Genomic DNA, 22,014 nt, shown 5'->3' with positions numbered 1-22,014 from the left:
TCCTGCCGGGTGGCCACAGGCAGTGGCTGACTTTGCATCTCCTGGGAGGCCCCCGAGCCAGTGCACCCAGGGGACGGCTTCAGACCATAACAGACTACAACTCTACACATCCACAACTGACACACTTCCGATGACCTGCTCTAGTTTCTCTTTTGTTTTTAAATATATTTTTATTGATTTCAGAGAGGAATGGAGAGGGAGAGAGAGAAACATCAATGATGAGAGAGAATCATTGATCGGCTGCCTCCTGCACGCCCCCCACTGGGGATCGAGTTCGAAACCCAGGTATGCGCCCTTGACTGGAATTGAACCTGGGACCCTTCAGTCCGCAGACCGATGCTCTGTCCACTGAGCCAAACCGGCTAGGGCTACGTTAATTTCTTAGTTTCCCGACTCTCTCCCCTGTCAGAGCATCCCTCCAGGAGAGCATTTTCTCCCCTTTGTTGCCAAAGATGCAGGAGCTAGACCTGTGCATGGCCACACAGACTGTTTATTGCTGAATAAATGAATGAATAAATGAGTGAATTATAAGCCAGTGAAGGAAGGGGGAGGGGAGGAGTCTGCTTTTCCCAGCCCAGGGCTTAGGCCAGGCTGCTGGAGGGCCAGGTGACGGGCGGGTGGCACACGCAGAGGGTGGGCGAGAGGAGGGGCGCTGCAGGTCTCCTGTCCCCGCTGGGCACCGGCCTGGTCCTGGCCGGTCCATGGGGAGGCCTGGCTGAGACCCTCCAGGGGGTTGGCACCAGCTGGCAGCAAGGGGCAGGGGCGGGGTTCAGCAGGTCCTGGGAAAGAGAGAGAGAGGGATTGTTGTTGGGGTGAGAGTCGGGGGAAGACAGAAGAACCAGCTGGAGACTGGGAGACACAGCGGGAGACACACCCATACAGAGGATGGCAGCCGAGACAGAAAGAGGCTTAGAGACACGAGGGACCGGGAGAGCCAGAAAAAGGGGCAGACGGAGCAATAGAGTTGACGGAAGGACAGATATAGAGAAGGATGAGAAGACACAGAAATAAGAGGTATGACGAGATAGAGAGTTAGGGAGAGAAAGATAAAAGGAGGGAGGGAGCCGAAACTGGTTTGGCTCAGTGGATAGAGCATCGGTCTGTGAACTGAAAGGTCCCGGCTTTGATTCTGGTCAAGGGCGTGTACTTTAATTGCGGGCATGTCCCCATGGGGGGTGTGCAGGAGGCAGCTGATCGATGTTTCTCTCTCATCGATGTTTCTAACTCTCTATCCCTCTCTCTTCCTCTCTGTAAAAAATCAATAAAATGTATTTAAAAAAAAAAAAAAAAAAAAGGAGGGAGGAGAGGGAGAGGGAGAGGGAGAGGGAGAGGAAAATGGAAAGAGTGAGGGAGAGAGAAAGAGAGAGAAGCGGGTAGGGAGACATACACAGGGATCAGCAGACAGACTCAGGCACAGGGAGGGAGACAGAGACCAGGGGCAGTCAGGTGTGTGTGAAGGGGCTGAGGCCCAGGCGGAGGAATGGGCCTTGACTGCTGTGTGCCCCTGGGCCAGCCCTTCCCTCTCTGGGCTGGTTTCCTCCTGGGGAACTCACAGCCTTGGACCCTGTGACGAAGGAGGAAACTGCAGCCTCAGGAGGCTGTGAGGGGCTTCCCGGGGCTACACACCCTGAAGTGGGGAGGCTGGTGGTGAGGGCAGCCCCGCCCAGTGGCTTCCTGACCCTCTGCACCAGCTCCTCGGGGTCCCCCACCCGCCTGCCTCCCCGCCTCGTACCTGGCAGTGGTGGTCCTCAGGAGCCTGCTGCAGAGCCGGAGGCTCCAGGGCCGGGGGCTCCAGGGCCGGGGGCTGTGAAGGAAGAACACAGGTGAGCCAGGCCCGGCACCTCCTCCCACCTCCCCCCGTCTGCCCAGTGGTGCCATTCCCGGTCCCCATGCCCTGCCCTGAGCCTCAGTGTTCTCCTCTGAGAAATGGGTGAGAGGACACCGCCTCTGCAGCCTGACCATCCCCACAAAACGACAGCCTCCCCGCCAGCACGTGCTCCATGTTTTCAGTCTTAGCTTCTTAGGTTTTTCTCCTCTTACTTCATTTCGTTCCTATTTCCTGGAGCCTCCCCCTGAGGGGAAAGGGACTCTATGCTCCGGGCAGGAAGCAGGGACCAGAGGGAAGCAGAGTCTCGGCCTCCGGGACCAGACACAACGGCCTTGGCACTGCTTCCCTCCAGCCGCCTTTCCTCTGGCCTTTACTATTTTTAAAAATATATCTTTATTGATTTCAGAGAGGAAAGGAGCGGGAGAGAGAAACATCAATGATGAGGGAGAATCAGTGATCAGCTGCCTCCTGCACATCCCTAAATGGGGATCAAGCCCACAGTCCTGGTGTGTGCCCTTGACTGGAATCGAACCCGGGACCCTTCAGTCCGCAGGCCGACGCTCTATCCACTGAGCCACACCGGCCAGGGCTCCTCTGGCCTTTAAACAAGGGGGATGCTGGAGGGGCAGCACAGCCAGCGGAGGGGAGGAGCCAGGGCGGAGCGGGCTGGGTGAGAGGTGGGGCTCACCGAGGCATCGCCCATGGACCCCGGGCCACGAGGTGGGGCCACGAGGACCAGAGACCGCACCGCCTCATAGATGTCCCCACCGGAACAGAGGGCAAGGGAAGGGACAACTGACAGGTGGTCCGCAGGCAATAGGTTTAGAGTTTGCAATAGGAGCAATGAAATGCTAAGAGTCCTCCTTCAGCCAAAACCGGTTTGGCTCAGTGGATAGAGCATCGGCCTGCGGACTGAAGGGTCCCGGGTTGGATTCCGGTCAAGGGCATGTGCCTTGGTTGTAGGCGTATCCCCAGTGGGGGCTGTGCAGAAGACAGCTGATGGATGACTCTATCTCATTGATGTTTCTAACTCTCTATCCCTCTCTCTTCCTCTCTGTAAAAAATCAATAAAATATATTTTAAAAAATAAATGAAAGTGTTTAAAAAAAAAAAAAAAAAGAGTTCTCCTTCTCCAGTATCTACGAACCATGCTCAGAAATCTTAAATGTGCCGAGACCGGTTTGGCTCAGTGGATAGAGCGTCAGCCTGCGGACTGAAAGGTCCCGGATTCGATTCCGGTCAAGGGCATGTACCTTGGTTGCGGGCACATCCCCAGTAGGGGGTGTGCAGGAGGCAGCTGGTCGATGTTTCTCTCTCATCAATGTTTCTAACTCTATTTCTCTAACTCTCCCTTCCTCTCTGTAAAAAATCAATAAAATATAAAATAACAACAACAAAAAACACAAAGTGTAAATTTTCATTTATTAAAAAAAAAAAAAAGAAGTCTTAAATGTGCTGCTCAGCTACTGTTTTTACCAGAGAATAAATTTTCTTTGCACAGGCAAAAAATGCAAAGAAAACTAGAATAGCTGCATAAACTTATGCAAATTAATGACTTTGGTGAGAAATCATTTATTACCAAATTTTCTCCAAATCAAATATAACAGAAAGCACTTATTAAAAGTCATTCCTGGTTTGGTTGCCCCAGGTTAAGCCCTGGATTCATGGAAGCTGGCACCATACCTGCAGCATTTGGTAGCTTGTTTAGTATCCGTAGTCTTGTCATTCGTTTTTCTTCTTGTTGTTCCAGGATTATATTGATCTTCTCACGTAGTAGGTGTTCGTATTCCTCCTTTATAAATTTTGGAAATAAAATGGAGATGAGGGAAAAAGAACTATCATTTAGTAACAGAAAAAACGAACTAAGAAGAGATTTTAGCTGCACTCAAGTGGGCAGAAACCAAAAGTGGGAAAAACCTAATCTACTTTCGTGGATCATTTCAAACATGAGCTCATTCTGGAATGATCATGTGAAAAGCAGCTTCACTATGAATCTCTAAAATAAGTATGACCTCTCCAAGTCGGTTTACAAAGAATGTTGTGGCAATTGACAGCACATGCAAAGACTATGCTACGTATTTTAAGAAGTGCCAATTTAGAGAAGAAAGTTCAACTGATTCAGAAAATGCAATACTACTCGACTAAGCAGCTGATTCACCATATTCTAGTGAAATAGCACAGAGCTGGAAAAAACTCAACCACTTTCTAAGTTGACAGAAGAATCCAGATAAAGTGCCACATGAGTGGACTGAATTACTGAGAGGAAACATGTAAAAGTCTTGATGATGTACACCGTAAGAAAATTACTTTGATTATCTTAACTATGCACAGTGAGAATAAGAGGATAGCTGAAGGTATCTTCTGAAGTACTTATTACAAAGAAGAATAAACACAGGGCCATTTCTGACTTTCTATAGAAAAAGAACAGGTGCTCACGCGACTATTTGCAGATTCATACACGTCACTTTCCTCTCTCCGGGCATATGCAATTATGTTTTCCATCCGTGGATCTTCTAAGGCAGCAGGATCCGGAACAGGAAATATGGCTTGAACACTAAGAACAGAGAATCCCAACACTGTTATATCACAAAAGCTTTTCCAACTCATCACAGAAATATACTGCACTTTAAATTTCCCCTCATTTTTGTACAATGTTCACATTAAATAAAATGCCAAAGTGAGGGGTGACCCTGGTGAGTGTGGCACGGTCGGTGAGCGCTGACCTGTGCACCAGAGGAACATGGTTTGATTCCCCGTCAGGCACATGCTGGGGTTTTGGACTTGATCTGTGTGGGGTGTGTAGGAGGCAACCAATCACTGATTCTCTCTCATCACAGATGTTTCTCTTTCTCTCTCTTCCTCTCTAAAATTGATAAAACAACATTTAAAAATAAAATAAATAAAGGGAAGGGGTGGAATGTATGTGATATAAAATACTGACTGAGATGAAACTGTCCTTTTGTGGTAAACAAAAGGTTTTCCTGATCAGAATAAAATGACTCCATAAAAATACTCTCTGGCCCTCTCTATGACTGCAATTTGGAACAAACAAATTGTATTGTAAAATTTGTGTAAACGAAGTGAGGAAACCTGACCTTTGGTACATTATCAATTAGCAACAGCCTTCAGATCCTTCTACTCTCCCAAATTTATTCCGTTCGGTAAATCATCACTATGAAATCTTAAATATAAAAAACTTGAGGTGGACGGGGCAGAAATGGATAATTCTGATAAAAGTCTTTTTTTTTTTTTTTAAAATATATATATTTTATTGATTTTTTATAGAGAGGAAGAGAGAGGGATAGAGAGCCAGAAACATTGATGAGAGAGAGACACCAATCAGCTGCCTCTTGCACACCCCCTACTGGGGATGTGCCCACAACCAAGGTACATGCCCTTGACCGGAATCGAACCCGGGACCCTTCAGTCCGCAGGCCGACACTCTATACACTGAGCCAAACCAGTCTCGGCTCTGCTAAAAGTCTTTTACTCTCTGGTCATTTCCTATAAAATGCTTGGCACTAGTATTCCTAAAATTGACCAATGTGATTTCAAGGCACTAATTCTATCATTGGGTTATCTCATGTTCAGTTTAATAGTACTTGAAGATCCAGAAGAGGAAGAAATAAGTGGAAATTTAGATGAATATTTGAGTTGGTAAAAAAAAAAAAAATAACATCAAGTCAGATGATCAACCCCAAATAATTATCTCTGTTCACTAAGTAAAAATGTGGGTGGAATGAATGAAATCTCCATTAAGTGGAGAAAAGACTGTCAAAGACTGTTTTCTCCAAAAATAAAAATGCTGTGTGTTGAAGTGTAAGTTCTATACTAGTCTCTGTCTTTTTGATACTGGTGCATTCCATTTTCTCACTCTATCTGCCTTTCCCCTCTTTATCCTGATAAACACTCTTTCAATAAGAGTGTGAGGCAGAGTGCCTGAAATATATAAACTTTCCAACTATTCCACAAGTTATTGACATATATAGTATTGGAGGATCAGAAACACATCCTACCAGATTTAACTTGTCAACATAACAAAAGCTCAGGGATAACAAAAAATTCTTGCCACATTCTAATGAGGGGAGACCTAGGCTTTCTTTTGAAATTATGAATTTTGTAAAAGCAGTAACAATAATGTGAATAATTTTTAAAAAACATATTTTATTGATTTTTTACAGAGAGGGAGAGGGATAGAAAGCTAGAAACATAGATGAGAGAGAAACATTGACCAGCTGCCTCCTGCACACCCACCACCAGGGATGTGCCCACAACCTATGTACATGCCCTTGACTGGAATCGAACCTGGGACCCTTCAGTCCGCAGACCGATGCTCTATCCACTAAGCCAAACCGGTTTTCGGCATAATGTGAATAATTTTTAACTAATATATTTATTACTGTCACTAGGCAGAATAGTTAAAGCTGAGATACTCCTAATAAAGATGACGAGAAACTTAAGCAGAAACTAAGAAGCAAGAGAGCCACACGCGCAGAAGCATATTAGCAACAAGAGCCAGGCTAGAGAAAAATCAATAACATTCCTCTTGTGAAAAAGTGCCTGGCAGATTAGAAGCACACTGACATGGTAACTCTATGACTACGACATGCACACATCTTACAGTTTGTGAACAAGCTCTTCTCGAAGACCCTGAGTAACATCTTCATGCCACTGATTCGGAATTCCAGGGTTGGCTGGTGGAGGAGGATCATGGTTTGCTTCCCCGGCATTTCCATTCATCATGGGCTTTCCAAAGGAGAAATAGTTTAAGTGAAGATGACAGGAGCAAGATCTCCTTTAAGTAGAGTGTTAAGAGGCGATTGCAATGGGTCTAATATATTGTGGCAGGTCTCTTTATTCCATAAGGAAGTTGGGGTGGGGCTATTTTGGCAAGAAACCTCTTTTGTCTAAAGACATGTTACTGCCAGCCCTTGCAGAGCCTGCAGATTGGACCACCTTGAACAATAGCTCCCATTGTTACTGAGGATGTTTTTATTTAGGGTGGCCTGCTTTTGTGAAGCTACTTTGAAGAACTGCTTTGTTGAATAGCTCCTTAGTAGCAATGGCTACTTGGCTGTAATTAAGACTCTTATGAATTCTTTTTTTTTTTTTTTAAATTTGCAATTTATTCTTCCTCATCAGTTAAGTAATCAAGCAACTTTTACAATCATATTTTAAAATCTTAAAAAGTCTATACTGTTAAATAAAAACAATTAACAGAATACCCTTTAGTAAATCTTCATTTTGTAACTTTTCTTTACATTTTCCTTAGGTATGAAATATTTTAAAAGATCTTAAAACTTTAATATATTTTATTGATTTTTTATAGAGAGGAAGGGAGAGAGATAGAGAACTAGAAACATCGATGAGAGAGAGTCATCGATCAGGTGCCTCTTGCTCACCCCCTATTGGGGATATGCCCGCAACCAAGGTACATGCCCTTGACCAGAATCGAACCCGGGATCCTCAGTCCCCAAGCCGACGCTCTATCCATTGAGCCAAACCGGTTTCGGCAAGATCTTAAAACTTTAAAATGTTCAAATATCTTACCTAATAAAAGAGAAACATGCAAATTAACCATCATCTGCTATGCCCACAACCAATCAGAGTAAGCATGCAAATTAACCTAATAAAGATGGAGGTTTATTTTTATATTCAGGCTTGGAGCAGTGTGAAGCCTGCTATGAGGGGTCTTATGAATTCTTATCATTTGCAGCGACCTGGGTGGAATTGGAGAACATCATGCTGAGTGAAATAAGCCAGTCAATGAAAGAGAAATACCGCATGATCTCACTCATTTATGGATAATAGGGAACATTATAAACTGATGAACCAAAAGATAGATACAGAGACAGTAAAGAAACAGACTGTCAAATTACAGCGGGGAGGGTAGGGAGATCTGGGGGAGATAAGAGATCAACTGAAGGACTTGAATGCATGCATATAAGCAAAACCAATGGATGCAAAACTCTGGGGAGGGAGGGCATGTATGGGAGTTGGGGGGGGGGGATTAGTAAGTGTTGTGGGGTTGAACCCTGGGTTCAAAATAAGACCACTGGAGACTGATGATTGATTAAAAGAAGCAGGCAAGGATTTATTGAAAAACTGGCCAGGCTGAAACCGCAGCCTCAGTGATTGGCTCAGCGGCAGAGCTGCGGACTGAGGGGTCCCTGGTTCGATTCCGGTCAGGGCATGTACATTGGTTGTGGGCACATCCCCGGTAGGGGTGTGCAGGAGGCAGCTGGCCGATGTTTCTCTCTCATCAACGTTTCTGGCTCTCTCTCTCCCTTCCTCTCTGTAAAATATCAATAAAATATATTAAAAAAAAGAAAGAAAAAAAAAAGAAAACTGGCCAGGACGGCTGCAAGAGCACCACACGCAGGTGGCCACACTCTGGACCGCGCTGTTCCAGGTGTAGGCAGTCTTTTTAAAGGTCCAAACCGCTGAAACTGGTTTGGCTCAGTGGATAGAGTGTCGGTCTGCGGACTGAAGGGTCCCGGGTTCGATTCCGGTCAGGGGCATGTAGGTTGGTTGCCGGCACATCCCCAGTGGGGGGAATGCGGGGGGGGGGGGGGGGGCAGCTGTTCGATGTTTCTCTCTCATCGACATCCTGGCTCTCTATCCCTCTTCCTTCCTCTCTGTGAAAAATCAATAAAATATATTTAAAAAAAATAAAAAATAAAATAAAATGACTCTGCAAAATGCACAAATAAAACATGCATTTAAAAAAATAAAAAAATAAAGGTCCAAACCACAGGAATTTTCCTTTGTTCTGAATTCTGAATTCTAAATTCTAAAGTAGGGGTGTCGAACTCAATCAGAGAAGGGGCCAAAATCTAAAATCCAGCCTAAATCGCAGGCCGAATGGTTTACTGAACAGTCATAAAAACTGACAGCGGAGTGCAGTGATGACAGCGCGGTGCGGGCCACATTGCAAGGCCTGGCGGGCTGGATTTGGCCCGCGGGCCTTGTGTTTGACACATGTGTTCTAAAGGCTGGGAACAGCCTGCAGGGGAAATTGGAATGTGGCCCTATCTTGCATTAGTTAGAGGCGGCTGAGCTCAGTAGTTAATCTCTAAAGGTTATCTAGTTTCTACCCCTGAAGCTACTGAGTCAGTGGGAATCAATCTGTACTTCTGGTCCCAGGCACTGGAAAATTACCTTAGCCTCCAGGTCTCCACCTGGAAGCTGAGGTAACTACCTTATGTTTAAGCAAGTAAGCGAATGCCAAAGCTAGAATAGTAGGGTTAAAATTCAAACAGCAGTTTTTATCCAAGTATGGTTGCTACCATATTTCAGTAATACCTTAATAAAAAAAAAAAATGAGGGAAAAAAAAAAGACCCTCTTATATTGTCAAAAAAAAAAAAAAAAAGAAGAAGAAGAAGAAGAAGTTGGAGTAGGGTAGGGAGACTGTAAATGTGTTTGCATTTCTGTGAGGGAAAGTGTTAACCCACAACATTTCATTATGTGAAGGGGAGGAAGACACCTAACTCTTGAACTGTAAGACTAAGCTGGCATTTAAAAAAGTATATATTATATTGATTTTTTTTTACAGAGCGGAAGAGAGAGGAATAGAGAGTTAGAAACATCAATGAGAGAGAATCATCGATCAGCTGCCTCTTGCACACCCCCTACTGGGGATGTGCCCGCAACCCAGGTACATGCCCTTGACTGGAATCGAACCTGGGACCTTTCAGTCCGCAGACTAACACTGAGCCAAACTGGTTTCGGCTAAGCTGGCATTTTTGACACAGATTATCCCAGGAAATTTGTTGGGCAATGGACTAATTCTTTTTTTTTTTTTTAATATATTTTATTGATTTTTTTTTATAGAGAGGAAGCGAGAGAAATAGAGTTAGAAACATCGATGAGAGAGAATCATCGATCAGCTGCGTCTTGCACACCCCCTACTGCGGATGTGCCCGCAACCCAGGTACATGCCCTTGACTGGAATCGAACCTGGGACCTTTCAGTCCGCAGACTGACTCTCTAACACTGAGCCAAACTGGTTTCGGCTAAGCTGGCATTTTTGACACAGATTATCCCAGGGAATTTGTTGGGCAATGGACCAATTCTTTTTTTTTTTTTTTTTTAATATATTTTATTGATTTTTTTTTATAGAGAGGAAGGGAGAGAAATAGAGTTAGAAACATCGATGAGAGAGAATCATTGATCAGCTGCCTCTTGCACACCTCCTGCTGGGGATGTGCCCGCAACCAAGGTACATGCCCTTGACTAAAATTGAACCCGGGACCTTTCAGTCCGCAGGCCGACGATCTGTCCACTGAGCCAAACCAGTTTCGGCTGGACTAATTCTTAACAATGGGATAGAGCAAATTCACTTTTTAAGTAGCTGCAGACTTGCAACTTCCTACAGCAAGTATATGGAGAGTTGTAGATTTCCCCAAATAATTAATACATTTTCAAATACGTTATAGAAAGCATAAAAGTATGGTCTCAAAACACCGTATTTGCCTTTATACATCAAGAATTATCTTTGAATCTAAAAAATTCTAACGTTTCTCTTTAAAAAAAAAAAAATTCTAACATGTCTAGAATGCAACACAAACCACATCCAAAATAAAACAGTTTTGAGAATTTATGGCTAAATGCAACATTGAGTCAGAAAGATTTGATGTTTGAACGCCTACACCTCCATTTACTCCCATAGGACTAGCATCTAGGTTAGAAAAAAAAAAAAAAAAAAATAAGAATATTTTAAATACTAGTAACAACAACAAAACACCAAAAAAGGAAAAGTTATAAAAGTGTTGAAGAAATTATCACAAGAAATTTTTGTCCTGACCATGACCTCCTGGTTCAAAGGTCAATGGTCAACCACTGAGCCACACTGGGCTGGACACTAAAAAATCTTTACAGAATAAGTGGAATTCAACAGCAACTAGAAGATCGAGAATGTGATTGTTTACAGCGAAAATCTCTAATTTGGGGCCCCAGAGGGGATTCCTTCTTCGCCTCCCTGCTACAGAATCTTGATAACCTGACACATAACAGAGATCCTGTAGCTTTGTCTGTTCAATCACTTACCCGCCCAGCCAGACTAGAAATGTTACGAAGTAAAGAACATGTCCCTTTGGAATGTTTTTCAGCACAAAGCACATCTGAATGAATGCTGCTTATTCAATGATCCAAACGCTCTTGCCGATCCTAGGTGCCTAAAATGTTTAGCTCCGAGAACATTCCATCCAGCATCACAGAGACACATCTGTAATATCCAGTTGTTATGGTGAATACAGTTTCCCCACGGAAGCACAGGATAAATGTTTACTTATGTGTTTCATCCTCCCCAGTACTACACAACTCAGATAAAGATGCTGTGACACAGACCCATAAACATACTTTCTCTAAAAATCCAACAACCTGGAAGCATAAAATAGAGATCATATCTACTAAACAAATGAGATACAAACTTTCATTTATTTATTTTAAAAAATATATTCTATTGATTTCAGAGATGAAGAGAAACATCGATGATGAGAGAATCATTGATTGGCTGCCTCCTGCAAGCCCCACATTGGGGATTGAGCCCACAGCCGGGCATGTTACATTGATTTTAAAGAGAGGAAGGGAGGGAGACAGGAACATCCATTGATTGATTGCCTCCCGTACACACCGTGACCAGGGATCGAACCCAAAACCTAGGTAGGTGGCCTGACCGGGACTCGAACCTGCAGCCTTTTGGTGTGTAGGACAACGCTCCAACCACCTGAGCCACTGGGTCAGCCCAAGCCTGGCGTGTGTGAGGAACTGTAATGGGTTTGTTGAGTCTGGATGTGTATATATTTGTTCTGTTTTGCTTGTTTGTTTGAGGATGGGGATGTCACAGGTGAGAGGTGAAGCCAGGAAGCCAGTGGGGGCTGGTGTATGGGAGTCCTTGAGAGGCAGGGTGGGGAGCCCCGACTGCATCCCCCGCACTGGGGAGCCTTGGAGGCCTTTGAGTAGAGTGACGTGGTCAGAGTAGGATGCTGCCAGGAGTGAGGGCTGGTGGGCAGGCGAGGAGCTGGGTGTGGGGTGTGGGAAAAGTGGAGGTGGGCTTTGGTTTGGCTGTTGGTGGGTGGGTGGGTGTGGTGCCTGGGCACAGGGAGTGGCAGAGGAGTCACACAGGTTTGGGTGAGTGCCGATGCCCTCAGAATCTGTGGGCTGAGTCTGGGGACCCCGGAGAGGGCGGGTGGGGCAAATGTTTGGGAGGCCCCCAGTAGGGGAAGGCAAGGGGGTCGTTGCTGGGGGGAAGAGGAAGGAGGCACGAATGCCCAGGTAGCAAGACGGGGCCGTGGCTTACCAGTGTTGTGGCTGGGGCCCAGCTCCGGTTTCTCTGTGGTCACCATCCTGGGGGTGAGGGGAGGAACCAAGGTTAGTGCAGCGATGTAGGGACCGGGGGTCGGTGGAGAGAGGCCCAGGGGAGCCGGAAAGCCCACCAGGCCCCAGAGAGCCATGGTCCCTGCTTCTGAGTGAGCCAGGACGAGGCCTGTCCCTGCCCACGTCTCTTCCCCCATAATCCCCTGCCACACAGCCCTTCCTCAGTTTCCCCAGCCTCCACCTTATGCCAACGAGCAATGTTCCCCCAGAGTCACCATTTATGCAGACTATCCGAGCAATTCTGCTCCATCCACCTGCTCACCATTTCCTTACTATTTCTGAGTCCTCCCTTTTGTAAAACTATGTCACTGTCTAACTGGACCGTAGCCCTCGCCCGACCAATGGGGGTCAGCCGAAGCAGTGACCTCACCACCTATTCCCAGACCCCATAAATCCTTTGTTCCGTAGAAGCCAGCCCTCTCCATCACCGCTGCGTCGGTGTACGTGGGACTGAGCTCGGACTGGTTCGAAATAAAAAGGCTCCTTGCTTTTGCTCGGATTTGGCTCCCTGGTGGTCTTTGGGGATCAGGAAATCTGGGCATAACACATCTGGTCCACCGCCGCCGCCTCCCTCACGGACCCGCCACAGCCTCCATCCCGGGCCGCCCCGATTCCCCTCCCCCCCCTCCCTCCCCACCCCATGCAGAGGGAGGCCACATCTGGTGGCTTTGCGTGCCCACCACCCACTGCACTTCCTGGGCAATAGCTTCTGGCTTTCCCTGGGGAGCCCCTCCCCACGCTCAGTCCCTCTGATCACGTGAAGCTGGTCTATGTCCCGCCCCAGGGCTGCAGGAACAGCCCAGCTTCCGCCAATGGGAGCATCGCAGCACGGGCCACAGCGCCTGGTCCATGCAAGGACCTGAGATTGAAGGCTGCCCTCTGGCTTTATCTTTTTCTTTCTTTCTTTTTAAAATATATTTTTACTGATTTCAGAGAGGAATAGAGAGGGAGAGAAACATCAATGATGAGAATCATCGATCGGCTGCCTCCTGCACGCCCCCCACTGGGGATCGAGCCCAAAACCCAGGTATGTGCCCTTGACTGGAATTGAACCTGGGACCCTTCAGTCCGCAGACCGATGCTCTGTCCACTGAGCCAAACCGGCTAGGGCTACGTTAATTTCTTAGTTTCCCGACTCTCTCCCCTGTCAGAGCATCCCTCCAGGAGAGCATTTTCTCCCCTTTGTTGCCAAAGATGCAGGAGCTAGACCTGTGCATGGCCACACAGACTGTTTATTGCTGAATAAATGAATGAATAAATGAGTGAATTATAAGCCAGTGAAGGAAGGGGGAGGGGAGGAGTCTGCTTTTCCCAGCCCAGGGCTTAGGCCAGGCTGCTGGAGGGCCAGGTGACGGGCGGGTGGCACACGCAGAGGGTGGGCGAGAGGAGGGGCGCTGCAGGTCTCCTGTCCCCGCTGGGCACCGGCCTGGTCCTGCCCGGTCCCTGGGGAGGCCTGGCGGGGACCCTCCAGGGGGTTGGCACCAGTTGGCAGTAAGGGGCAGGGGCGGGGTTCAGCAGGTCCTGGGAAAGAGAGAGAGAGGGATTGTTGTTGGGGTGAGAGTGGGGGGAAGACAGAAGAACCAGCTAGAGACTGGGAGACACAACGGGAGACACACCCATACAGAGGATGGCAGCCGAGACGGAAAGAGGCTTAGAGACACGAGAGACCGGGAGAGCCAGAAAAAGGGGCAGACGGAACAATAGAGGTGACGGAATGAGAGGGAGACACAGAGAAGGATGAGAAGACACAGAGATACAAGAGTTGCCAGGAGATAGAGAGTTACGGAGAAAAAGATAAAAGGAGGGAGGGAGAGGGAAGAAGAAAGAGGGAGAGGGACAGGGAGATGGAGGAAGAGAGGGAGAGGGAAAGAGAGAGAAAGAGAGAGAAGCGGGGTAGGGAGACATACACAGGGATCAGCAGACAGACTCAGGCACAGAGAGGGAGACAGAGACCAGGGGCAGACGGGGGTGTGTGAAGGGGCTGAGGCCCAGGCGGAGGGATGGGCCTGACTGCTGGGTGCCCCTGGGCCAGCCCTTCCCTCTCTGTGCTGGTTTCCTCCTGGGGAACTCACAGCCTTGGACCCTGTGACAAAGGAGGAAACTGCAGCCTCAGGAGGCTATGAGGGGCTTCCCGGGGCTACACACCCTGAAGTGGGGAGGCTGGTGGTGAGGGCAGCCCCTCCCAGTGGCTTCCTGACCCTCTGCACCGGCTCCAAGGGGTCCCCCACCTGCCTGCCTCCCTGCCTCGCACCTGGTAGTGCTGGTCCTCAGGCTCGGCTGCGGCGGCTGCGGCGGCTGCGGTGGCCGGCAGCTTGGGCTGCAGGGGAAAGAACACAGGTGAGCCAGGCCTGGCATCAACTCTCTCCCCCCTCCCCCCTCCCCCCTCTACCCGGTGGTACCATTCCAGGTCCCCATGCCCCGCCCTGCGCCTCACTGTTCTCCTCTGAGAAATGGGTGAGAGGGCACCGCCTCCCGCAGCCTGACCATCACCCATAACGCCCAGCCTCCCCACCAGCACGTGCTCCACGTTTTCAGTTTTAGCTTCTTAGGTTTTTCTCCTCTTACTTCATTTCGTTCCTATTTTCTGGAGCCTCCCCCTGAGGGGAAAGGGACTCTATGCTCCGGGCAGGAAGCAGGGACCAGAGGGAAGCAGAGCCTCGGCCTCCGGGCCCAGACACAACGGCCTTGGCACTGCTTCCCTCCAGCCGCCTTTCCTCTGGCCTTTACTATTTTTAAAAAAATATATCTTTAACCGGAACCGGTTTGGCTCAGTGGATAGAGCGTCAGCCTGCGGACTGAAAGGTCCCGGGTTCGATTCCGGTCAAGGGCATGTACCTTGGTTGCGGGCACATCCCAGTAGGGGGTGTGCAGGAGGCAGCTGGTCGATGTTTTTCTCTCATCAATGTTTCTAACTCTCTATTTCTCTAACTCTCCCTTCCTTTGTGTAAAAAAATCAATAAAATATAAAACAACAACAATAAAAAAACACAGAGTTTAAATGTTCATTTATTAAAAAAAAGAATAAAAAGAAAGAAATCTTAAATGTGCTGCACAGCTACTGTTTTTACCAGTGAATAAATTTTCTTTGCACAGGCAAAAAATGCAAAGAAAACAGGAATAGCTGCATAAACTTATGCAAATTAATGATTTTGCTGAGAAATCATTTATTACCAAATTTTCTCCAAATCAAATATAACAGAAAGCACTTACTAGAGGTCATTCCTGGTTTGGTTGCCCCATGTTAGGCCCTGGATTCATGGAAACTGGCACCATACCTGCAGCATTTGGTAGCCTGTTAAGTCTCCGTAGTCTTGCCCTTCGTTTTTCTTCTAGTTTTCCCCTGATTCTATTGATCTTCTCACGTAGCAGGTGTTCGTATTCTGCCTTTATAAATTTTGGAAATAAAATGGAGATGAGGGAAAAAGAACTATCATTTAGTAACAGAAAAAAACGAACTAAGAAGAGATTTTAGCTGCACTTAAGTGGGCAGAAACCAAAAGTGGGAAAAACCTAATCTACTTTCGTGGATCATTCCAAACATGAGCTCATTCTGGAATGATCATGTGAAAAGCAGCTTCACTATGAATCTATAAAATAAGTATGACCTCTCCAAGTAGGTTTACAAAGAATGTTCTGGCAATTGACAGCACATGCAAAGACTACGCTACGTATTTTAAGAAGTGCCAATTTAGAGAGGAAAGTTCAACTGATTCAGAAACTGCAATACTACTCGACTAAGCAGCTGATTCAGCATATTCTAGTGAAAAAGCACAGAGCTGGAAACAGCTCAACCACTTTCTAAGTTGACAGAGGAACCCAGATAAAGTGCCACATGAGTGGACTGAATTACTGAGAGGAAACATGTAAAAGTCTTGATGATGTACACTGTAAGAAAATTACTTTATCTTGACTATGCACAGTGAGAATAAGGGGATAGCTGAAGGTATCCTCTGAAGTACACATTACAAAGAGGAATAAATACAGGGTCATTTCTGACTTTCTGTAGAAAAAGAACAGGTGCTCACGCGACTATTTGCAGATTCATACGCGCCCCCTTCCTCTCTCTGGGCATATGCAACTAGGTTTTCTATCCGTCTGTCTCTTAAAGCAGCAGGATCCGGAACAGGAAATATGGCTTGAACACTAAGAACAGAGAATCCCAACACTGTTATATCACAAAAGCTTTTCCAACTCATCATAGAAATATACTGCACTTTAAATCTTCCCCTCATTTTTGCACAATGTTCACATTAAATAAAATGCCAAAGTGAGGGGTGACCCTGGTGAGTGTGGCATGGTCGGTGAGCATTGACCTGTGCACCAGAGGAACATGGTTTGATTCCCCGTCAGGCACATGCTGGGGTTTTGGACTTGATCTTGTGTGGGGTGTGTAGGAGGCAACCAATCACTGATTCTCTCTCATCACGGATGTTTCTCTTTCCCTCCCTTCTGCTCTAAAATCAATAAAACAACACTTAAAAATAAAATAAATAAAGGGAAGGGGTGGAATGTATCTGATATAAAATACTGACCGAGATGAAACTGTCCTTTTGTGGTAAACAAAAGGTTTTCCTGATCAGAATAAAATGACTCCATAAAAACACTCTCTGGCCCTCTCTATGACTGTAATTTGGAACAAACAAATTATATTGTACAATTTGCATAAACAAAGTGAGGAAAGCTGACCTTTGGTACATTATCAATTAGCAACAGCCTTCAGATCCTTCTACTCTCCCTAATTTATTCCGTTCGGTAAATCATCACTATGAAATCTTAAATATAAAAAACTTGAGGTGGACGGGGCAGAAATGGATCATAATTCTGATAAAAGTCTTTTACTCTCTGGGCATTTCCTATAAAATGCTTGGCACTAGTATTCCTAATTGACCAATGTGATTTCAAGCCAATAATTTTATCATTTGGCCATCTCATGTTCAGTTTAATAGTACTTGAAGGCCAAAACTGGTTCGGCTCAGTGGATAGAATGTTGGCCTGCGGACTGAAAGGTCCCAGGTTCGATTCTGGTCAAGGACATTGGTTGCGGGCACATCCCCAGTGGGAGGTGTGCAGGAGGCAGCTGGTTGATGTTTCTCTCTCATTGATGTTTCTGGCTCTCTATTCCTTTCCCTTCCTCTCTGTGAATAATCAATAAAATACATATTTTTTAAAAATGCCGAAACCGGTTTGGCTCAGCGGTAGAGCGTCGGTCTGCGGACTGAGGGGTCCCAGGTTCGATTCCGGCATGTAAGTTGGTTGCGGGCACATCCCCCGTGGGGGGTGTGGAAGAGGCAGCTGGTCGATGTTTCTCTCTTATCAACGTTCCTAACTCTCTCTCTCTCTCTCCCTTCCTCTCTGTAAAAAATCAATAACATATATTTTTAAAAAAGTTAAAAAAAATAGTACTTGAAGATCCAGCAGAGGAAGAAATAAGTGGAAGATTAGATGAATACTTGAGTTGGTAAAAATAAATAACAGCAAGTCAGATGATCAACCTCAAGTAATTATCTCTGTTCATTAAGTATAAATGTGGGTGGAATGAACGAAACCTCTGTATTAAGTGGAGAAAAGACTGTCAAAGACTGTTTTCTCCAAAAATGAAAATGCTGTGTGTTGAAGTGTAAGTTCTATAATCAGAGAGGTCTAGGCTCTATCTTTTTTTTTTTTTTTTTTAATATATTTTATTGATTTTACACAGAGAGGAATTGAGAGGGACAGAGAGTTAGAAACGTCGATGAGAGAGAAACATCGACCAGCTGCCTCTTGCACAACCCCCCACATGCCCTTGACCGGAATCGAACCTGGGACCTTTCAGTCCGCAGACCAATGCTCTATCCACTGAGCCAAACCGGTCCTGGCAAGGCTCTATCTTTTTGATACTGCGTGCATTCCATTTTCTCACTCTACCTGCCTTTTCCCTCTTTATCCTGACAAGCACTCTTTCAATAAGACAGTGTTTATGAGGTAGAGTAACTGAAATACATAAACTTTCCAACAAATTGTGCGAACTATTCCACAAGTTATTGACATATATACTATTGGAGGATCAGAAACACATCCTACCAGATTTAACTGTCAACATAACAAAAGCTCAGGGATAACAAAAAATTCTTGGCACATTCTAATGAGGGGAGACCTAGGCTTTCTTTTGAAATTATTAATTTTGTAAAAGCAGTAACAATAACATGTGTAATTTCTAACTAATATATTTACTACTGTCACTAGGCAGAATAAAGCTGAGATACTCCTAACAAAGACGACGAGAAACTTGAGAAACAGAAACTAAGAAGCAAGAGAGCCACACGCGCAGAAGCATATTAGCAACAAGAGCCAGGCTAGAGAAAAATCAATAACATTCCTCTTGTGAAAAAGTGCCTGGCAGATTAGAAGCACACTGACATGGTAACTCTTCATGACTACGACATGCACACATCTTACAGTTCGTGAACAAGCTCTTCTCGAAGACTCTGAGTAACATCTTCCTGCCACCGATTCGGAATTCCAGGGTTGGCTGGTTGAGGAGGATCATGGTTTGCTTCCCCGGCATTTCCATTCATCATGGGCTTTCCAAAGGAGAAATAGTTTAAGTGAAGATGACAGGAGCAAGATCTCCTTTAAGTAGAGTGTTAAGTGGCGATTGCAATGGGTCTAATACACTGTGGCAGGTCTCTTTATCACACGAATTCGGGGTGGGCTATTTTGGCAAGAAGCCTCTTTTGTTAAGTTTGTCAAGCGCATGTACCTTGGTTGCGGGCACATCCCCGTTAGGGGGTGGGGAGGAGGCAGCTGGTCGACCCCCGCCTCCCTCACGGACCCCAAGTCCCGCGGCCTGCCGTTTTCCGGGAGTGCTGACACACCGGGATTTTCGGGGAAAAGAAAGAGGGAGCCGGCCCTCCAGCCCCTGGGAAAGGGGCCGCGCCCGCCGCCATCCTCCCCGCTTCCCCGGCCCAGTCCGCGGCCCGAAGGCCCGGGCGGTTTCCCTCCTCTCCCTCCCCTCGGACTCCGTTCCCCTCCCGGGAGGAAGCGAGGCGGCGAGAGGGAGACCGACCTGTGAGTGAGGGCTGCCTTTCAAAGCGAGGAGCGGCTGTGGTCCGCCAGACCCCGACGGAGAAGCAAATGGCTGAGCAACAGGCTCTCCAGTAATGGTGCTGGGAAGGGAAGAGCGGCCTCTTCGGACTGGTTCCGGGACCGGTTCTGCAGCATTCTTCTGCCCGGGCAGGTTCTGACTTGGAGGCGCTCAGTCCTGCCCCGTTTCTACAATAGAAAATACGACAGTGTCTTCCATTGATTTTTGCTCCCAAAGATGCGCTAAGTCTTATTTTCAGGGGATGTCTAATATTTTTCCAATCCCCCCCCCGTCCCGCCCCACCGCCTGCACTGTGCCCGGAGCGGGGCGCCCGGCCTCGAGGCTCTCCTCCTCCCCTCACCGGATTCAGGGAAGGGGTGCGGGGGCTCCCACTTATCCTGCACCCCTCATGTCTCTTCTCCTGCCAGACTAGAGTCAAGCTCCACAGGGCCTTCTTCCCCGGCGGATTCCGCCAAGCCCCGTCCCTGGGCTGTGGTTCCGCTGGGCCGCAGGCAGGGACCATGGGAATCTGTTCACCCATCATGGGCGTCACTGATCAAACCGGCATTGGGCTGCCTTAGGAGTGAGTCACAGTGTGGCAGAGATCACATGGCACCCACACCCACCGCCGCGGGCCTGGGCAACGCTTTGTTTTAACTACACAGTCGGATCGCCCTGGTCCGCACGGGTTCTAAGGAAAAGACCAGCGCACGCAGCAGGGAGGCGGAAGAGGAGGGGGGACCCCCATGACGCCGCCCCGGGCGCATCTGGCCGCCCGTAGCCACTGGGGCATCCACGGGAAGGGCCCGCGGTAGACCTTGCCGCCTCCCCCCACGCCGCCAGGGGGGCCCCCGCCACCGCCGCAGCCTGGACCCTGCGCCCCCCTCCCCGCTCTTCCCCTCCTCCCCCCGCGAAGGGAGGGAGGAGAGAGCGCGGGGTGGGAGGGTTGTGCCCGCACTTGCAGGGTGGGGCGCGCGGGGGCCAGCCCAGCACTGCTTCGCACCCCAGCCTGACCCACTCGCATTCCACACCCGCATTCCAGAGCCCGGCTTCTCACCTGTTTAAAGTTTCGGCCCCAAGACCTCTAACCACTTGCTTTACCGGATAAAACTGCATGTCTGCGAGAGCGCCAGCTGAAATATGGTAGCAACCATACTTGGGTAAAAACTGCTGTTTGAATTTTAACCCATCTAGTCTGGCTCCTGCACCTGATTAAACACAGGATAGTTACCTCAGCTTCCAGGTCTCCACCTGGAGGCTAAGGCAATTTTCCTGTGCCTGGGACTAGAACTACAGGAGACTGAATCCCACTGACTGAGTGGCTTCAAGGGTAGAAACTGTAGATAACCGTTAGAGATTAACCGCTGAGCTCTGCTTCTGTACTATCTGCTTTCGCAAGATAGGCCACATTCCAGCGTCCAGCAGGATGTGGCTGGGAACGACCCTGTGGGCTGTTCCCAGCATTTAGAATTTATAAATCAGAACAAAGGAAAATTCCTGTGGTTTAGACCTTTAAAAGGACTGCCTACCCCTGGGACGGTGCGGTCATGTGGAGTCCACCTGCATGTGGTGCTCTTGCGGATGTCCTGGCCAGTTTTTCAATAAATCCTTGCCTGCTTATTTTAATCAGTCATCAGCCTCTGGTGGTCTTATTTTGAACCCAGGGTTCGACCCCACAACACCAGCCATCCCGGGGGAAACTTCAGAAGGAACCGGCTTCTAGATGGTTCTTTGCACGTCAGGACCGCTCTGACCTCCACCAGTTCCCTCTGGCTTCGCCCTGCCCAGCACAGTTCACCGTCTTTCGGGTCCCAACGGGGGTGCTCACGCTCCCCCTCCTGGCGGGGCGGGTGGTGGTGCGCCCTCGGGGACGGGAGAGGCCTCGGGACCCCGCCTCGGCCCACCGCCCGCTGGGGGCCTTCGCCTTCATGGCGCCAGGCGGCTGTCCTGCGAGCCCCAGACTCCTTGGTCCGCATTTCAAGACGGGTCGGGTGGGTGGCTGGCATTGCTTTGCTGCGCTGTGTGACACCTTGCAAACCCCCGCCCCCTTCCTTCGGCCCCACAGCAAGACTCCCTGTTATTTTTACTCCCTTTGCTTTAGCCTCTGTCCACCCTGTCTCCCTCTCTTTCCCCCAGGCATACCCCTCCCTCCCTACCCCCCATCCCGCTCCTTAATCATTTCCTACCCCTGATAGAAGGTGTCAGCAGACAGACAAGTGAAATGATGAAGGTTGTGCTCTGGCTTTTTCTTTCTTTTTTTAAAAAAATATATTTTTATTGATTTCAGAGAGGAAGAGAGAGGGAGAGAGACAGAAACATCAATGATGAGAATCATCGATCGGTTGCCTCCTGCATGCACCCCATGGGAACCGGGGATCGAGCCCGCAACCGGGGCATGTGCCCTTGACCAGAATCGAACCTTGGACCCTTCAGTCTGCAGACCGATGCGCTATCCACCGAGCCAAACCAGCTAGGGCTATGTTAGTTTCTTAGTTTCCAGAATCTCTTTCCTATCAGATCATCCCTCCAGGAGAGCATTTTCTCTGCTTTGTTCCCTGCCAGAGCAGCAGGATCCAGAACTGGGCATGGCCACACAGCCTGCTTATTGCTGAATGAATGAATGAGTGAACTAAGGGCCAGAGATGGGCTCCCATTTGGGAGTGGGGGTGGGATAGGGTAGAGAAGGCAGTCCTGCCCTGAGGGATTTGGTGAGACCCAAGGTGGGGGCAGTGGGCAGAAGAGGCC

The 22,014-nt window shown here is 47.9% G+C and overlaps 1 protein-coding gene across 1 annotated transcript; it reads right to left on the bottom strand.

Moving 5' to 3' along the window:
- Positions 1-472: 472 nt before the first annotated feature.
- LOC311609973 (histone acetyltransferase p300-like) lies at positions 473-19,682 on the bottom strand. Its single transcript, XM_084860792.1, has 11 exons — positions 19,631-19,682; positions 19,252-19,457; positions 18,642-18,766; positions 16,232-16,349; positions 15,482-15,590; positions 14,458-14,523; positions 12,130-12,176; positions 4,265-4,382; positions 3,512-3,620; positions 1,733-1,804; positions 473-779 (listed from the first exon to the last, which is right to left on the bottom strand). Exons 5-10 carry the CDS (start codon positions 15,488-15,490, stop codon positions 1,749-1,751), a joined length of 405 nt encoding a protein of 134 aa, XP_084716918.1. The 5' UTR covers positions 15,491-15,590; positions 16,232-16,349; positions 18,642-18,766; positions 19,252-19,457; positions 19,631-19,682; the 3' UTR covers positions 473-779; positions 1,733-1,748.
- Positions 19,683-22,014: the final 2,332 nt, after the last annotated feature.

The sequence above is a fragment of the Pipistrellus hanaki genome (genome assembly GCF_964339955.1).
Source record: "Pipistrellus hanaki genome assembly, chromosome: 15".
NCBI lineage: Eukaryota > Metazoa > Chordata > Mammalia > Chiroptera > Vespertilionidae > Pipistrellus > Pipistrellus hanaki.
Note: the sequence above shows the minus strand (reverse complement) of the source record. Positions and strands in the feature narration are given on the sequence as shown.